The sequence below is a fragment of the Biomphalaria glabrata genome, chromosome 8, assembly GCF_947242115.1.
Source record: "Biomphalaria glabrata chromosome 8, xgBioGlab47.1, whole genome shotgun sequence".
In the NCBI taxonomy this organism is placed as follows: Eukaryota; Metazoa; Mollusca; class Gastropoda; family Planorbidae; genus Biomphalaria; species Biomphalaria glabrata.
The window spans coordinates 4696033-4714530 of record NC_074718.1 but is presented as its reverse complement, the minus strand read 5'-3'; the positions used below and the strand labels follow the sequence as shown (position 1 = coordinate 4714530).

The 18498-nt window shown below is 38.8% G+C and overlaps 1 protein-coding gene across 4 annotated transcripts in view; it reads left to right on the top strand.

The window, feature by feature from the left end:
* The window catches only part of LOC106053628 (uncharacterized), an 81619-nt gene extending 66741 nt beyond the window's left edge, over positions 1 to 14878 (top strand). For all 4 annotated transcript variants that reach the window (XM_056038107.1, XM_056038105.1, XM_056038106.1 and 1 more), the window contains exons 5-8: positions 36 to 129; positions 3027 to 3201; positions 5086 to 5209; positions 10252 to 14878. In XM_056038107.1, coding sequence (XP_055894082.1) covers positions 36 to 129; positions 3027 to 3201; positions 5086 to 5209; positions 10252 to 10415 — 557 coding nt within the window. In that variant the 3' untranslated portion in view covers positions 10416 to 14878. The remainder of the gene's footprint in view (positions 1 to 35; positions 130 to 3026; positions 3202 to 5085; positions 5210 to 10251) is intronic.
* Positions 14879 to 18498: the final 3620 nt, after the last annotated feature.

Below are 18498 nucleotides of genomic sequence, written 5' to 3'. Positions count from 1 at the left end.
ATTATTATTATTATTATTATTACATTTTGTTTCAGGCATAATGCGGATGACGATTTTACTCAAATATGGCGGCGTTTACTGCGACAGTAAAGTTATTTGGACCAATCAGATTCCGGATGAACTTTTTGGGTAAATAAAGTTTTTTTTAAAAAAATTCATGGTATGAGATATTAATACAATTCAAGAAGTTAGTAGTGTATGCAAGTAAGTCCTGGCTACTGTTGTATGAACCTATGCACTTTGGGTCGGAAAGTCTTAGTCATGCAGGACCTACGCGGTCGCAGTGGGCCCCGCTCTTTCATAGGCCCCGCGTGATGCGAACTCTAAGTGTAAATTATTAAATTAAACCATTTTAACTTATTACTAAAGCGCTCTTGGAATTCTCCTGAAATTATAAAATATAAGAAAAAGTCATGAAAATCTCCTGAAATTTATAAAATCTTCTTAAAACTGATGCGAATCTCCTTAAAAAATGACAAAATTGTCATTTCGGGGTGTCATTCAATATGGACTACGCTAATCCTACTCACGATTTAAAAAAAAACGGCATTGTCAGTTTTGATTTAATAAAAATATAATAGTAAGTCGAATTTTAACTAAAACAAGAAGTTTAGATACTTAATTTACTTTTATAGTCACTGGAATACTAATATATGTAGATCTAAATCTATCTCGACTTCTGAGGAAAAAAAAGCGAAATTTTGCTAGTCGATAGTCAATCTAAAAGGCAGATCTGAATGTTTATCGGCTTTTTGTTGCAAAATTACTATCTACTGTAAAGTAAAGGTAAAGTTAATTTGACGGTGATTTTGTACTTAGTAAAAGTATAAATACAATGCAAAGACGACTTTATTTTGTAATACAAAATCTTAATTTTCACTTATTATCCTTATCGCAACCCAAATTAGGCCCCGCGCAATCCGTTTCGCATAGGGCCCCGCAACCTGTAGGACCGGCCCTGTAGTCATGCTTGTTAATTAGAGACTTAAACGTTAATAATTTGCTTTTCCTAACTTTTCCTTGCTCAAATGGCACTTGCTATTAATAAAATCGGTCGACTCATACAGGATGAAACGGTAGAAAGAACTAGCAAAATAGTTTTAAAATCCTTTTTTTTTTAAACAAAGCTTTTCGAAAGGGGAAGAACTCCGCCCTTAAAACTATATCTATCAATAATGCACACGTTATTTCTGTTTTTGATATCAAACACAATCATTAATTACCAAACATTAATTGACTGATTGGGTATAGTTTTTTTTTGTTGATTCGTGTTTTGTTAGGTACAATAAATAACTGTTTAAAGTATCAGATTGATCGGAGAATGCGTGAGAGAGAAATAGCGTTAAACATTATTATAGAGGACTAAACCCAACAAAGTTAGCCATATCTGTGAATACTGAAGGATTAGTTTCCCTTGTTGGTATCAAATTGTCGAATTAATTAAATTATTTTTTTTAAATTGGTGTATGTCTTGTCTACGTCAATAAATAATGGTGCGAAGTTTCAACTTGATCCGAGAATGGGTGTGGGAGAAATAACGTGTACAGACTTTTTACCAGACAGACAGAGTGAGTTGATATAAGCTTTGTAAAAACGACTAATAAGACAGATTTTTTATATACTACTAAATCCTACTTTAATACACTTATCCATGAGTTAGATGTACAGAGAGGTGAAGGTCATTAAAGGAGAAATTGATTTTTTTATTTCGCGGAACAAAACTTTTATTTCAAAGCTTATATGAACTCATTCTGTCTGTCTGTCTGCCTGGTAAAAATTTTATACACGTTATTTCTCCGACACCCAATCTCGGATCGAGCTGAAATTTTGCACAATTATTTCTTTTACTTGACAACACATTAATCAATTTTAAAAAAATAACCTGGTATCTAGGACAAAGGAAAAATCGTACTTGACAGAGGTATTGGTATAAGTTGAATTAGTCCCCTTGGGGACTCTTGAACCCTTTTATGCATTTAAAAAATGATCATGTAAACATTCACCAAGATACCCCCTTCTTCCCTCCCTCTTTCACAGCTGATCCAGATATGATCATAGTGCATTGAGAAAGCTAAAAGCTAAAAAAAAAATAATTGGTAAAAATATTTCAATATTAGATCTATCTCGAAGTCGGTTGTACGTATAATTACAACTATTTGATACAATTACACTTCATATAAGCATTTTTTAAATTATTATTATTCTTTTCTGTTTTTCTTGTTTTAACACTTGTATTCATGGTCTTTAAATCTGTTCCTATGGTAATACATCTAGTCATGTTTGAACGCCACGGATGCATGCGTTGATAGATGGCACTAGTATCATGACAGTATGATTCCCCAGCACCGGTCAATCGACACAAAGAAAACTGAGCGTGTCCTAAAACTACCCACAATTCATCACGCTCGACAAATAATTGTCGCTACTTGCTATAATTGTTTTTTTTAAGGTCCACCTCCCCCCCCCCCGTCTCAGTCTCCCTCCTTTTTACAAAGCTTTTATCAACTCACTCTGTCTGTCTGTCTGTCTGTCTGGTAAAATGTTTGTACACGCTATTTCTCCCAAACCCATTCTCGGGTCAAGCTGAAACTTCGCCCAATTATCTTTTGGCATAGACAAGACATGAATCAATAAAAGAAAAAAGTAACCGATGAAACAATTTATTACTGGTAATTAATTATTTTGTTTAATACCAACAAGGAAAACTTATACTTATTCACAGATGTGGCTAAATGTGTTGGGTTTAGTCCCCTTAAATAATTATTAAACGTTATTTCTCCCTCACGCAATTCTCCGATCAAGTTGATACTTTTTACAATTATTTTGTACCTAACAAAAAACATGAATCAATTAAGAACTAAACAATTAGTCAATTAATTATTGGTAATTAATTATTTTGTTTGATATCGATAATGGAAATAACTTCTACATTATTGGGAGATATAATTGTAGGTTTTGAGTTGTTTCCCCTAGATAAGCCTTTTTTTTAAATGGATCTTTTTATTTATTGCTTGTTATGGTTTCAGGTACGAAGCAGTGGCGTCTCCAGATTGGAGGGTGTACGGGTCGTGGCCGGACTCTGTCTCGCACACGAGTATGATGGCCAAGAAGAACTCGGAGTATCTGTACAGGTTGAGGAATCTCCACAAGAAGAAGAGGCTGGAGAGTTTCTGGTTCGTGGACCAGTTCCTGGCCTACAAGGTTTGTTCAGTTTACTCACGGGGTCTGGGGTGTCTTTCAATTTAGACACATCATTCACTTTTTTTTTTTGTTTTTTTTTGTTTTTTTTGGGGGGCTCATTCATTCTAGAGACATCATTCACTTGGGGGGGGGGTTGTCATTCCCTTTGGGGGTGTCTTTCATTACAGGGGCATCATATCGTTCAGGAACATTACTCACTTGAATTCAATTCAGGGCATTTTTCACTTCTGGTGTGTCATTCACTTCAGTGACGTCATTCACGTCAGAGAAGTCATTCACGTCTGAGACGTCATTTTGTTCAGAGACGTCATTCACTTCTTAAGCGTCATTCAGTTTGGAAACGTCATTCACTTCAGGGGCGTCATTCTGAGGCGTCATTCAGATCAGAGTCGTTTTGAGGCGTCATTCAGTTCAGAGACGTCATTCTGAGGCGTCATTCAGTTCGGAAACGTCGTTCTGAGGCGTCATTCAGTTCGGAAACGTCGTTCTGAGGCATCATTCAGTTCGGAAACGTCGTTCTGAGGCGTCATTCAGTTCAGAGACGTCATTCTGAGGCGTCATTCAGTTCGGAAACGTCGTTCACTTTAGCGGCGTCATTCACTTCTGAGGCGTCATTCACTTCTGAGGCGTCATTCACTTCTGAGGCGTCCTGCAGTTCGGAAGCGTCATTCAGCTCAGAAACGCAATTCACTTTTACAGGGACCCTTAATTCTGGGGTGTCATTTCTATCCAGGGGCGAAAGGGTGAGGGAATAGTAGGAAGGGGATTTTGAGGTAGGGAATGAAAGGGAATTTCTACAGCAAGAAACAATCAGTTGATCAAATGCTTAAGAGTTTATCTAATTGTCTTTAAAAGAGAGAGAGAGAGAATTAGAGGGAGAAAAGTAAGAGAGAGAGAAGAAACATAGGAAAAAGATAAGCATTAGCGATAAATTGTGAAAGAGAAAGAAAGAGGATAAGGAATGAAAGAGAAAGAAAGAAAGAGAAAATATATAAAGAGAAATAAAGAGAGTGAAAGAGCAAAAGAGAGAAAGATAGAGAGAACCGTAGAAAGAGAAAGAAAGAGGATAAGGAATGAAAGAGAAAGAAAGAAAGAGAAAATATATAAAGAGAAATAAAGAGAGTGAAAGAGCAAAAGAGAGAAAGATAGAGAGAACCGTAGAAAGAGAAAGAGTGAGGAAGGAAATAAAGAAAGAGACACGGAAAAGATATGGAAAGTGAAATGAAAGAGAGAGAGAGAGACAGGGAGAGAGAAAGAGAGGGGGAGAGAGAGACAGAAAGAGAGAGAGAGACAGAGAGAGAGAGACAGCGAGAGAAAGAGAGACAGAGAGAGAGACAGAAAGAGAGAGAGAGAGACAGAGAGAGAGACAGAGAGAGAGACAGAGAGAGAGACAGCGAGAGAGAGACAGAGAGAGAGAGAGAGACAGAGAGAGAGAGAGAGAGAGAGACTTTTAAGAGACAGAGACTTTTTCCAATTTACAAAAAAATATGCCCACTCTGCCCTTCCCCCGCTAGTTAATCTTCCCCCTGCTACCCCGTCAGCGTGTCCCTCCCCCCCCCCCCTTTTTTTCCACGGAAGCCTGACATCAATAGTATTACTGTAAACATTTTGATAGAAAAATTAATTGTTTGAATAGAAGAAAAAAATCATTGTTTGAATAGACCCAGTAACTGTCGAGTTAACTCTGCTGATAGTGATTTATAACCTACAGCTCGTCTCTGCAAAGCTATTCTTTTTTTCGCACTAGCTATATTCTTTTGTTGTCCTAGAATGTCTTAGATGATATTAGATTGTATGAAAGATCGTCTGCAAAGCCTGCTTGTGTTAAAAGAGTCTCTAATCTCAGAGGCGTCTGCGTCATTGTTTCTTGTTGTATTTTTTTAGATACTAGAACAAAGTCCTACAGTCTTGAAGTTTGACAGACATTTTCAAGTGAAATGCCTCAGTCACAATTGTCATCCAACCTGGCATGCGAACTATAAAACTTCACTGGTTGAGAATATGCCAGGTACGTTGTCATATTTGCACGTTACGCCAAAAAATAATGCAATTTTATACAAGTTAAAAGTTCAGCATTTTTTTTTTTTTTTGGCTTGATCGTATTACATTCTGGGAAACTCTAGTTCTAGATTTATATCAATTGTCACGTGCAGGCCCGCCGCCAGAAATATTTGGTTGCGAGACAACCGGTACGTGTGGGCCTCTCGTGCTAAAAAACCTTCATATACTTACACTTGAAGCTCCCCACCCCCCTTTTTTTTTCTTTCTTCTATTGAACCTTATTTGCTCCCTCCAGGCGACGAGTCTGTGTCATGCGACAGAGGTTTCATTTCTTTGTTCTTCGCCTATGATAATTGTCATTTAAAGACCGCATAACAAGAGATTAAAGCCATTGACCTAAATAAAACTATATGGCCATATTACAAGGTACTCGGGGCTCGCTAAGATCTTCCTTAAGGAAACGGTACCAGGAAAAAAAAAGAAGAAGAGGCAGACAGAGAAAGCGATGGGAAGACAACATAAAAGAATGGACGGGCCTGTCATTGAAAGAGGTTCTAAGGCAAAAGACAGAGAGGAAATGGAGAAAAACGGTCCACAAATCTTGCGAGGTGCCCCAACGGTCCAAAAGACAAAGGGTTAGATTCAGCGGTTCTCAACCTTTTATGCTCGTCGACCCCTTTTTACAATCCCCCACTCTGCCGCGACCCCCTTCCCCCCCCCCCACACACACACATACAGCAATAGGAGAGTAGACAATAACAATCCATATTTTGGATCGTCTTAGGCGACCCCTGACAAATCGTCAATCGACCCCCAAGGGGGCCGCGATCCACAGGTTGAGAACCCCTGATGAAGGTGATGAATAATGTAAAAACTTTTTGGTCCGATCCAACAGTAAAAATACGACAAATAACTTTGACCCATTTTAAACATCTTGAAAAGCGAAGCTCACGTGCCTATATATATATATATATATAAAAAAATAGAACATTCCAATTTCTTTTTTAAGTTTTAAAATGCCAAAGTGTTTAAAATCCAAACAAAGTTCTGACAATAGCAAATAGTATTTTCCAATTCCGTCCTTATTTATTCATCTTTTAAAACGGATTCCTGTGTCTAGTGTTTGAAGGGCTGTCCACTTGTGAAGTCGTGTGTTCGAATGGCTATGAAGTCAGGCACTTCGCTCTTCTGTCGATACTCGATACGGAGAAGCGAAAGCGGATATACTTCTTTCTTCCCGTCATTCCCCATACCTCTTTTATTTTGGAGTCTGCTCTAGACCAGGTCAAGGTTAACGCCAAAAGTATTTGTATGTCAAATAGTAGCCCATTCTCACGGGTATTACAACCTCCCTCCCTCCCCCAATACTCTCCCTCCCCCCCCCCCACACACACACCATTTAGCCTCGTCTTTTTTTTTTCCCCTCAGGGGACTCACTTGATTGTCTTAACATAAACGCCACATCACCCCATTCCAGACTTATTACCCATTAACGCCATCAAGAACCCACTTTAAAAACAATTCATGCATTTGTAATCGTTGGTCGTCGCCTCGACGTAACCAAAAAAAAATCCATTAGTTGGAGAGTAAAAAAAAAAAAAAGTAATGGCCGCCCCATATGCTTGAGATCTGACAAACCTCCTAATAAATGTAGACAGACATAACTTATTGTAGGGGGCGCCGTGGCTGAGTGGTTTGACGCTTGGGGCTCCTGGGTTGAAATGTCGGTGACGATTGGGATTTGGAATTTCGGATTTTTAGGGCGCCGCTGAGTCCACCCAACTGTAATGGGTATCTGACTTAAGTTGGGGAAAGTAAAGGCGGTTGGTCGTGGTGCTGGCGCGGTGGCTGAGTGGTTTAGCGCTTGGCTTCGAATCTCTGTGAAGACTGGGATTTAGAATTTCGGATTTTTAGGGCGCCCACCCAACTGTAATGGCTTAAGTTGGGGAAAAGGAAAGGCGGTTGGTCGTTGTGCTGACCACATAACACCCTCGTTAACCGTGGGCCACAGATACGGATGACCTTTATATCATCGACCCTATAGATTGCATGGCCTGAAAGGGGAACTTTACAACTGTAATGGCTTTAGTTGGGGAAAAGTAAAGGCGGTTGGTTGTTGTGCTGACCACATGACACCCTCGTTAACCGTGGGCCACAGATACAGATTACCTTTATATCATCGACCCTATAGTTTGCATGGCCTGAAAGGGGAACTTTACAAAAAATAAATGCTGATGCAGTGAGGTAGCCAACTAAAAGTAGGCGGTAAATTGGCAAAAGAATCGTATATAATGACGTTGCCAACTTTAAATAGATGACCAACCAAAAACTAAAGAAAGGAGTGTGACCAAGCAACAGAAGATGATGACTGTATAGCCAATCAAAAGCTAACGAATGGCGTGTGTTGCCAAGCAACAGAAGATGATGACTGTATAGCCAATCAAAAACTAACGAATGGTGTGTGTTGCCAAGCAACAGAGGATGATGACTGTATAGCCAATCAAAAGCTAACGAATGGTGTGTGTTGCCAAGCAACAGAAGATGATGACTGTATAGCCAATCAAAAGCTAACGAATGGCGTGTGTTGCCAAGCAACAGAAGATGATGACTGTATAGCCAATCAAAAACTAACGAATGGTGTGTGTTGCCAAGCAACAGAAGATGATGACTGTATAGCCAATCAAAAGCTAACGAATGGTGTGTGTTGCCAAGCAACAGAAGATGATGACTGTATAGCCAATCAAAAGCTAACGAATGGTGTGTGTTGCCAAGCAACAGAAGATGATGACTGTATAGCCAATCAAAAGCTAACGAATGGCGTGTGTTGCCAAGCAACAGCATAGGATGGTGACGAGACCAGGTGAACCTAATCTTGATGCGACTATCAAGAAGTCGACTTTTCATTTCTACTATTTTTAAATAATTGTATCCAACGAGTTCATAAGTACTTCTTTAAAACTCCCATTACGGACCCAAAAAAAAACACACACAAAAAAACAACATTAAGTTAATTATCACATAGCCACTTAGTCCGACCACAAACTATTCAGTATGTGTGGGCCCACATATTGCTGCCTCTGTGGAAAAAAAAAGGGCAACTATAAACGAGGTTTAAATAATGAAAAATAATAATAAGGCTAGTCTTCGAGTCCGAAGATTAGTGAGCAACGCAGTATTTCCCGTGGATGCGCAGCCCCAGCGGCGACCTACATATTTTGCCACAACTAGGGCACGCATAGCCATTGTCCGAAGTTGGTCGATTTAGATTTTCTTTTCGCCGTCAGCGTCTGTCCTCGATTGTGTACATCCTTTTGGTTTCAAATCTCTTGCGTCCTTTGTGAATGATCAAATAATTTAAAATAGGTATTAGCTAAATGCATAGTTTATTGAAATTACTCAGCACTCAGATTCCCTTATCAGCCACTCTATGCGCCCTTCTTAGGCACTTACATACAGCAGCTTCGGTACCTACACCTGTAGCAGACCTCTCACTTAAGCAAGTCCCTACAGTGGCCTTATATAAACTCATACAAGCAGCCCAACATTAGCACATGCAGCAGCCCTACATAAGCCCATACAACAAACCTGCATACGCCCATACATCAACCGCTACATAAGCCCATACAACATTCGCCCACACAGCAGCCCTTCATACGCCCATACAGCAGCCGTGCAGTAGCCCATACAGCAGCCCTGCATACGCCCACACAACAGCCCTTCATACGCCCACACAGCAGCCCTTCATACGCCCAACACAGCAGCCCTTCATACGCCCACACAGCAGTCCTTCATACGCCCAACACAGCGGCCCTTCATACGCCCACACAGCAGCCCTTCATACGCCCACACAGCAGCCCTTCATACGCCCACACAGCAGCCCTTCATACGCCCACACACCGGCCCTTCATACGCCCACACAGCAGCCCTTCATACGCCCACACAGCAGCTTTGCAGTAGCCCACACAGCAGCCCTTCATAAGCCCATACAGCAATCTTGCATAAGCCCATACAGCAGCCCTGCATAACCCCTACAAAGGCATCCTACTATTAAGGATGATCATACATTCACTTATGGATAATTAAACTTGCAATCCCTGTTGACAACGACCCAGTTCCACGCTGTTTGGTCTGATGATGACTAACAAATATTTAATTAATGTATGCTGAGAACGGAATACGTATTACCTACATATTCTTGTATCATATCACTATACATTTTACCCTTATCTTTCTAGTAGTTTCCCCTCCCCCTTCCTGGTACACAAAAAAAACTCCTATATTGACTAACGTAATTTAATTTCTGAAGCTTTCAGAAGCGATCCCAAATGAAAGTTTCTCAAAGAGTGAGATGCTAATGCGTGCCGGGGGCTTACATGACAGCCACGGAGTAGTCCACTCTACGGTAATGTGTTTCAGTCTGTATCAATATTGACCCAGATGAGGCCGTTGTACCAGACTAGATCTCTGTTGATGTTTTAGTAGCGCTGTGGATAGTTTCTCTATTCACATAGTTGTGAGCTGATAGATGTTCGCCCACTATTTTGGGCGGGAAGAGAGGCGGACATATCATCTGCACTGGCCTACACATATTCACATCAACCCTTTAGTATAACGTGTACGACTGGGTAACTTAAAAGCTGAACTGTATGGTTGATAAGTCAATAATTGTTTCGTGCCATTTAGCTAGACTTCAAATAGGCTATTTCAACATTTCAACTAACCGTGTTTTTAGAGATTTTCATACCTGAAGACAAACACATAAATAAATGGATGTCTGCCTGGTCGTGCGGTTTGTGCGCTGGACTGTCGTTCACATTTATCGATGGTCCAGGGTTCAAACCCTGCCCGCTCCCATCCCCCGTTGTCCTGCGGGAGGTTTGGACTAGGAAGTAATTATCTTCAGCTCTGAAGGAACATCCGAAACATGTCAAACATTTTACAAACAAACAACAAGATTTTGGCGTATCCGTTTTACAGAATATGGAAGTATTAAGCAAAGTATTTTAATAAACCAAATGAAAATTTTTAAGCCTACCACATTTCTTCCAGGTCCAGCCTTTGATTGGTTCAACGAGACCTTGAGTGTCTACTGGGATGTCTTTCCGGAAGTAGAGCTCGATACGGTCAAGTACACCAGCGGACCAATAGTGGACGCCGCCCGGAGGGTGCTGCAGAAATCCGGAATTTCATTACAAGTTTTAAACATTCGATAGCGTGTGCTGTATGTGGTAGAGTGTGTTTTGTGTATGTGTTGAACGCTGCCTGTGTGTGTTTGAATGTCCAAGAGTATGTGTGAATTAAATTTTGTGATATTACTGTATAACAGGGTACCAGTAACGATCCTAATTATTTCAGGTGAGTGCTTGACGTACGGCTTACATAAGTATGCCGAAAGCAGTTATGAATTGTTACCATATTATATATTTATAAAAAGTGTACTATATGATGTATGGTTACGATTTCTGGATGTTCCCCTGTATGTATTGAATTAAGTCATATTGTTGTACATGATGTTAATAAATTCAAAGAAGGTCAAAGAAATTTGCATACTTTGTGATATTGGACTTGTACTGAATGGAAACCAGTCACACCCTAATAGATTATTCTTATTTTGATATACAAATATTGATTTTTATACTATGTTGACTTATTTATAAATATGTATCAATAGCAAGTATTATTATGCATTTGTAATGTTTGATATGTATGTGGATTTGAAAACAAAAACGCTGAGAAGAATCAAAATGTACCCCCCCCAACCTACCCACCCCGCTCAAGATAAGTGATAATATAGGGGCCTACCCTATTCCTCATTCTTTCAGAGCTACCATATTGCCTAACAAAGTGGTTCCCAAACTTTTTCTTTAAGGGAACACTCCGCACATTCTCAATATTTAGCAGAACACTTGCTTTTGTACGTAGTGGCCTACTGGTTAATTATTCCAGTAAAATGTGGAAACCTATTCGGGTTTGGTAGAGGATGGTCTTCGATTAACTGGCCTAGCATAATGTCATTAAAATTACTTCTAGATAAATGGGAATGAATTATACATGAAGTAATCTAAATATTTAAGATAATTTTTTAAAAAGCATAGCATGGTAGAGAAAAAAAAAAGGGGGGGGGGGTTAGATGATTCATATGTAGGTTTATTTCTTTACCAATAAAATCGGAGAGTGCTCCTTTCAAGATCACTTGCCTAAACATATTATCTCATTTTAAATCTTACGAAAAGGTTCCAAGATTACCTCCCCTAGTTCACCATCATTGAAAGTTAAAGAATTTAACAACGATACTGCGTCGATTTCAAAGGCGCAAGTGTTATATAAAAAAAAATGTAATGGAATTTCCTGTTTAAATTGTGTTGACAAAGACTCCCTGGCTGTGACATAATTTTCTGTTGGTATCCCAGCATACATTTTCTTTTCGATAGGATAACTATAAGTCTTTTATGTTGTATCACTGTCTACACAGCCCCCCCCCCTTTTTTTTTTACCCTTTTTTCTTTTCTGTTTATTCCAATTTTTAAATATTTTTTTTTACGAAACAAATTTACTTTAGGATAAGCGAAGATCTAGATCTCATTTCTTTGTGTTTAAACAGTGTTTCAAGAGGGAGTATTACTTAGTCCAAACTCCAAATGACAAATGAATTAGGTTTAACGTTTCTACAAATGCCGATTCAGAGCCTCAAGCACTATCCATGTAGGTTCCTTTTTGCATTTTCGTTGGAGACTTAGATCTCGAGTTTCCCAAAATAGCAAGTAATTGTTTATCAAATTTTGTTAAGGGGCGTCAATCCGGTCACAGCAACGACCTACGAATGTTGCGTTATCATAAGCTAATTAAGCTATTCTTACCATCGTAAATAAGTTAATGGAATCAAACACAGCTTCAATCCTTCAATTTAAACAATCCCCAACCAGGATTCAAACTTTAAAACTTTTAGCTGCTTTTTTTTTTTCATTTATGTTTATTTTGTCGAAGCAAGCAGTAAAGAATAAGAATTTACATTACACTTGATAGCTCAACAATCGTCTGCATTTAAATCACAGACATACATAAATATAGACTGGAAAAAGGAAATAACTTCATGTAACTTGAAAACATGTATATCTATTGTTGTTGGATTTCCGAATTCTGAAAAATTGAAAAATTGCATGATCTTCAGTCTTAGAGATTAAACAAAACTCCTAGACATAAATAAAGTACACAGAAATGCAAGTCACAAAATTTCGTTTCATAAAACTCTATTATCGGCCAGTCTATATTTATTTATGTCTATGATTTAAATAGTAAAGCCATTTTTTTAAAACTAGAAACATATATTTAAGGAAGTAATAATTGAGGAGGGAGCAACACCATAAGTTGACAGACACCAACCCTCGCCACGCCTCTGATCTAGATCTACATCTACTATTCAAATAAGTTTAGATTGCTTAGACTGAATATAAAGTAGGTAGCCTTAGCCATATTAATTATCTGAATAGGTTTCAAAGGGTAATTTAATATTTTTTCCTGTTTACTTTGCAAATAAATATTTTTAAAAGAATGGTTGGGTTCTGCACAAAATTATCCTTATACCCCCCTGTTTTATCCTTCCCCCCCCCCAAAAAAAAAATAATCAGATTTTGATATTTAAAAGAAAAATCATGTTTAAGTGCAAGACAAGATGGGTCTCTGGCCTTGTTGAGCTCGCCTCTTTTCTTGCTAGCTACGCTGCTGCATACGCCTAGAGATAGCTAGTGCTATTTTATGCTCTGTAAAAATATATGACACCTTCTCGCCAACCTGGGGGTTATGACAAGGGAATAGGTACCCACGAACAAAAAAAACCCCACAACTTTCACGTGATTTCCACTGTAATGGTGTTTGGGTCATATTGGAAGGAATATAGATGTCTAGATCCACATATAATATCAGCTCTGTTTGAACTGTGATGTAAATAATGGGAGATTGTCTGTGTTGATTTAATGGAGGAGTCTATGTGTAATTCAAATAACAGGAAGCCATAATGTACATAAAGTCATGCCGCCTATAGAATAGTAGAGGGAGATATTTTTTGCTACGAGGTATTTTGTTGACGCATTTATTTTTATACTCTCTCTCTCTCTCTCTCTGTAGGTGCACGCACAATATCAAATGTATTTATTGAATGTCACCAAACGAAGAAATGATAGATGTGTGGGTGAATGTGATGATACTAGCCTATGTAAATATTTGTTACTTGACTTCTGCCCAATTATGATCTGAACCAAACTGTATATAGAACTTTGGCTGTATCCCTCTTTTCTCCTTTATGCACCCCCCAAAACAGCAGCTTTTTTTAATTGGCTCAAGTTGTCACAGGCATTGAAATCATGGCGCTATTCTGTCTAAAATAGCCTCATCAATTCATCTTGGCCCCAACACATTGCAAGCGTTGATATCTTGATTAAATTTTAGACCAACATATGACCAGGATCTAGTCTTAGGATCTTGACTCTATTTTGGACCAACATATCACAAGCGTTGACATCTTGGCTTTTTTTTTTTTTGAGCCACCATATTGCCAGGTTGACATTTTAGCTATATTTTGGGGTCTACATGTTCCCAGCGTCGACATCTGGGCTCTATTTTGAAACAACACATCCCTACCAAAATTTTTAAGTAACGTCTGTAATTTATAAGATAAGATAAGATCTATATCCCCAGCGCTGATATCATGGCTACTTACCAGTCTGCAATGTTTTTGGACATCTTTGTTTCATATTTGGACCAACATATCGCCAGCGTCGACATTTTGGCTATATTTTGGGTCAACATGTTGCCAGCGTTGATATCTGGGCTCTATTTTTAATCAACACATCCCTAGCATTCTTTTTTGTTTGTAATTTATAAGATAAGATAAGATCTTGACTATATCGCCAGCAAGTTGACATTTCGGCTACTTACCAATCTCCAGTGTTGTTTTTTTTAAGCCAAGAGTCAATGCTGATCTAAAAGAGGTCAAAAGGTCAATGCTTTAATGTAATGCTATGTTTTTCTATGATATTTGATCTAGTTGTTATCATTATCCAAGTCATTTATGTTGTTTTAATATTGTGTACATAAGATGAAAGTTTCCATGAAACCCATGCCTTCAATGACAGGCCAACATTTCATATGTAGGTCAGTGTAGGATTATACACTCAGATTTATGTTTCTGTGTTAATGTTTACTGGGTTTTTTTTAAAAACCTATTTTTGTTGTCTAATGTTTTTACCATAACTGCTGAGGCATAAATCTATAAAAGGAATTCGCGCTATATTCTTTCTCTACAGACTGCGGTTTGCAGATATTTTTTTTTCATGAGCCAGATTTTTTACCATCTGCAAGATAGAATGATAATACATTTCTGACAAAAAAAAAACAACCAACAAAATAATTAAAAAAAGAAGATGTAGACCTATTTTTTTTATTTCAATAATAGCTAAAACAAATCATGACTTTTGAGCACTAAAGCAGAACTAGAAAAAAAAAATGTAAGCAGTTCGTGAATGAATATTTCATTGAGGCACAGACCGTTGCTTACTGGAAACTCTCAAAATGTGGATCCTTGGTTTTAATAACGTGTCTCGTGTGACGGAACAATGTTTATTTTGATTGTATGTTTCCTGTTTCGACTTTTTATTAAACTTGTTTTTTTTTTGTTGCTGTCCTTATTGCGTTTTTCTACTTTCTTACGCATGTCTGTGTTTGTTTTTTTTTTTTTTAAACTTGATTGATTTATTGATCTCAATGTTTTATTGACGAGTCTTATTATAATGACTGCATTCTTATGGTATTGCAACAGAATGTTATTAATTTTGTTTTATTTGTTATGGTTTGTTGTTTGTTTATAGACCAAGGTTTTCCATTCCCGTGGGTTGTGTATATACAACGAATTTATTTACACATTAAAGACATACACAAATAAGAAACCTTTGCTGAGTTCTGTTTTTAATGAGCTCTTCTGTCATGTTGTTCCGTATACTAAACGCATTCATGACTGGTAGCTGTCGCAGACGATATAACAAAAACCCCAATAACTTACTTTGTTAAAGAAACAAGAAAAACATTTTAAAAAAAATGCTTCCTTTATACAAGTTATTGAGCGAATGTTTTTCTCTTCAAAACTAATAAATGTTAGATTTTAAAAACATTTGTTTAAACCCGCCCCCCCCCCCTTTTATCCCTTTTCCCCGAGAAAGAATCCTGGTTAAACGAATGTAGGCTATAGATCTGGTACACCTTTTAATAGTCCAATGATAACAATTTAGATCTAGGCTTAGAAGACAATGCGTAAAATTTTTCCCGAATCAATAAAGCCTTTCATTCGGAAATTCGCGAATGCGACAGGACTTTCAAGAAAGCGACAGCCCTTTTAAATTAAAACCGATGTAGGATCTAGACCTCGATGTTGTCTGTAGCGAAATTTACATTTATATAGGGGCCTATTGTTGCTTTGAAAATGTATACCAGTCGAACTAAAGTTTTCCCCAAAGAGCAAGTATCTCTTCTCTCAGCGATATACATCAGATGTTAAATTTCTGGGAAAATTTCAATAATATGGCTGCCTGGTCGTGCGGTTTGCGCGCTGGACTGTCGTTCGGATTTATCGACGGTCGAGGGTTCAAACCCTGCCCGCTCCCATCCCCCGTCGTCCTGCGGGAGTTTTGGACTAGGAAGTAAACTATCTTCAACTCTGAAGGAACATCCGAAAACATGTCAAACAAAACTAAATCGTTAGAACCGTTTTTGAGATCAGCGTCTGCCCTCCACGAAGCAGTGACTTGAATAAGAGACCAGTCGTTGTAGAAGACCTGAACACTGATCAGCAACGTCACAAACTGTGGGCAGTTTAGTCCAATAACACGTTGCCACGTCACAGGTATGCACTGAGGGGACAATGACAACTGACCTCACAGATAACTTCAAGGCCCTTAACATCCCTAAGAAGATTCTCGTTGCCTTTCAGAGAGCAGTACTGCTGCGGACCTGCCACATCACCAGTAAATTCCTCAGTAAACACTGTTTAAGGGACTGCAATTAATTTTGTTTCTCTCAAACGAAGCTCGACCCTGAGAATGAATATTAGTGCATTTTTAGCATAATAATAATGATAAATTCATTGTGATTCCTTCAGTCGGAAAAGTTTTCACGCGTGCTGATAATAGAGCTACATCTTTTGGTTTCGTACTATCATTTTAAAGGTTCGAATAGTGAAGATAAACGGCTATTGACATAGTGTTCTACATTTCTTGTTTTTAACGCTAAGGGAGGGTACTCGGCTAATCACCCAACGACAACACAAAGCGGTGTTTATCTGTCTGCCTAGCTTATCTCCCCGAGTGATGATCTCTTATCTTTGAATCTTAAGTTTGCTTCATTTTTTTTATCAACTTAAAGGCGTTACCGCTCTAACGATTTATCTTTGCGGTCTTCACCTTCTGAACTCTCTCGTGTTCCGAGATAACATTGTGGTTAGAGGATTATTTATATACTATAAGCGCGCTCAGCCCGGCTTTGCCAGGGATCGAAATCCCCACATCACCGACATACATAAAGAAGGACGGGACGTCACAGGAGTTTATGATAAGCCCCGTGCGAATTGTAATGTCTACTTATAATTATAAATATACTGCAAGCCGACACATCAAAAAGTACAAGATTAAACTTTCCTCCATTTTTCTAGTAGTATTTAAACTTTTTTTTTTTGTGTGAGTACATTTCTCCTTTGAACGAAACTTGCTTTTGTGGACATTGTATAAAATATAATTTGTCTTGTTATATCAGGGGTTCTCAACCTGTGGGTCCCGACCCCCTTGGGGGTCGATTGACGAATTGCCAGGGGTCGGCTAAGACCATCGAAAATATGAATTGTTATTGTCTACTCTTCTATTGTGTATGTGTGTGTTGGGGGGGGGGGTCGCGGCAGAGTGGGGGAATATAAAAAGGGCGTAGCAAGGAATTCTGCATATTTGGATACGGGGGGGGGGTGACCTATTGGGAGGGGGGCATCAAGTTGGGGCACAGGGGGATCTTCGAATTCTCCCCCTTCTTTCCCCATCCTAGCTACACCACTGGTGTAGGAATGTAAAAAAAAAAATTAAATGTAGAGTCTAGGACTAGGTAAAACTTTATTATGTTGTGAGTTGGGGATGGAAGTAGAAGAACAAGAGAAGATAACTCTTGGGAGAGAGAACGAGTTGACGTCATAGTCATAACAAAAAACAAAAAAAGAAAAAGGAGCCCAACCAAAATGTATGAAATACTTAAATATTGAATTACGAAGCCGAAAGAAAGTTATAAGTTGTATGTAACGGGGCAGGGCCGACCATAGACCACTGCAACCTATGCGGACGCAGTGGGCCCCGCACTTTCATAGGTCCCGCTCTAATTTCAGGTGTAGATGTTTAAATTAAACCATTTTAACATAGCAGAGTTCCCTCGGTCTCCGGGTTTTCCAGGAGCTCCCGGGAATCACTTGATAGTATTAAACTGTGAAAGAGCCTGTTACTGTACATCAACGTTTTATTAAGTTTCTTTCTTTCAAGTCAAGGCATATAAATATCTAGGCGTTATCATCAACAACAAGCTTTCAAGGGAAGACCACCTTGGAACTGACAAAGAAAACAGCCCAGCGACTCTTTTTTTCTATACAAACTCAATAGCTTTAAACTAAAAAAGAAGATCCTTGAGACTTTTTACGGCGCGATGGACTGTCGTTCGGACTTATCGATGGTCCCTGCCCGCTCCCATCCCCATCGTCCTGTGGCAGGTTTGACACATAGTCATCATATACTTGTAACCCTGCCTTGCACACAGGGGCGTAGAGGCTGAGTGGTAAGGCGCTTGGCTTCCGAATCGAGGCGTCCTGGGTTCGAATCCCGATGAAGATATTTTTAATTTCGGGATTTATAGGGCGGCCCTGGGTCCGCCCAACTCAAATGGGTACCTTGAAATAGTTTGGGCAAAGTAAAGAGGTTGACCGTTGTGCTGACCACATGACAACCTCGTTAACCATCGGCCATAGAAGCAGATGACTTTAACATTATCTGCTCTATAGATCGCAGGGATACTTAGCTGCTTTGTAGCGAGACAATTTGATCACTGGACGAGATGTTTACACACTAAAAAAGAGTGAAAAAGAAACATAATAATAATCTTTATTATCCGTAAGGAAATTTGTCTTACAATTTGTGCATTACACCAAACAAAAACCATTACAAACTATAAGAAACCAAAGTGTACATTCACACCAGACTCACTCATAATTTACATGTGACAAAGTTTATA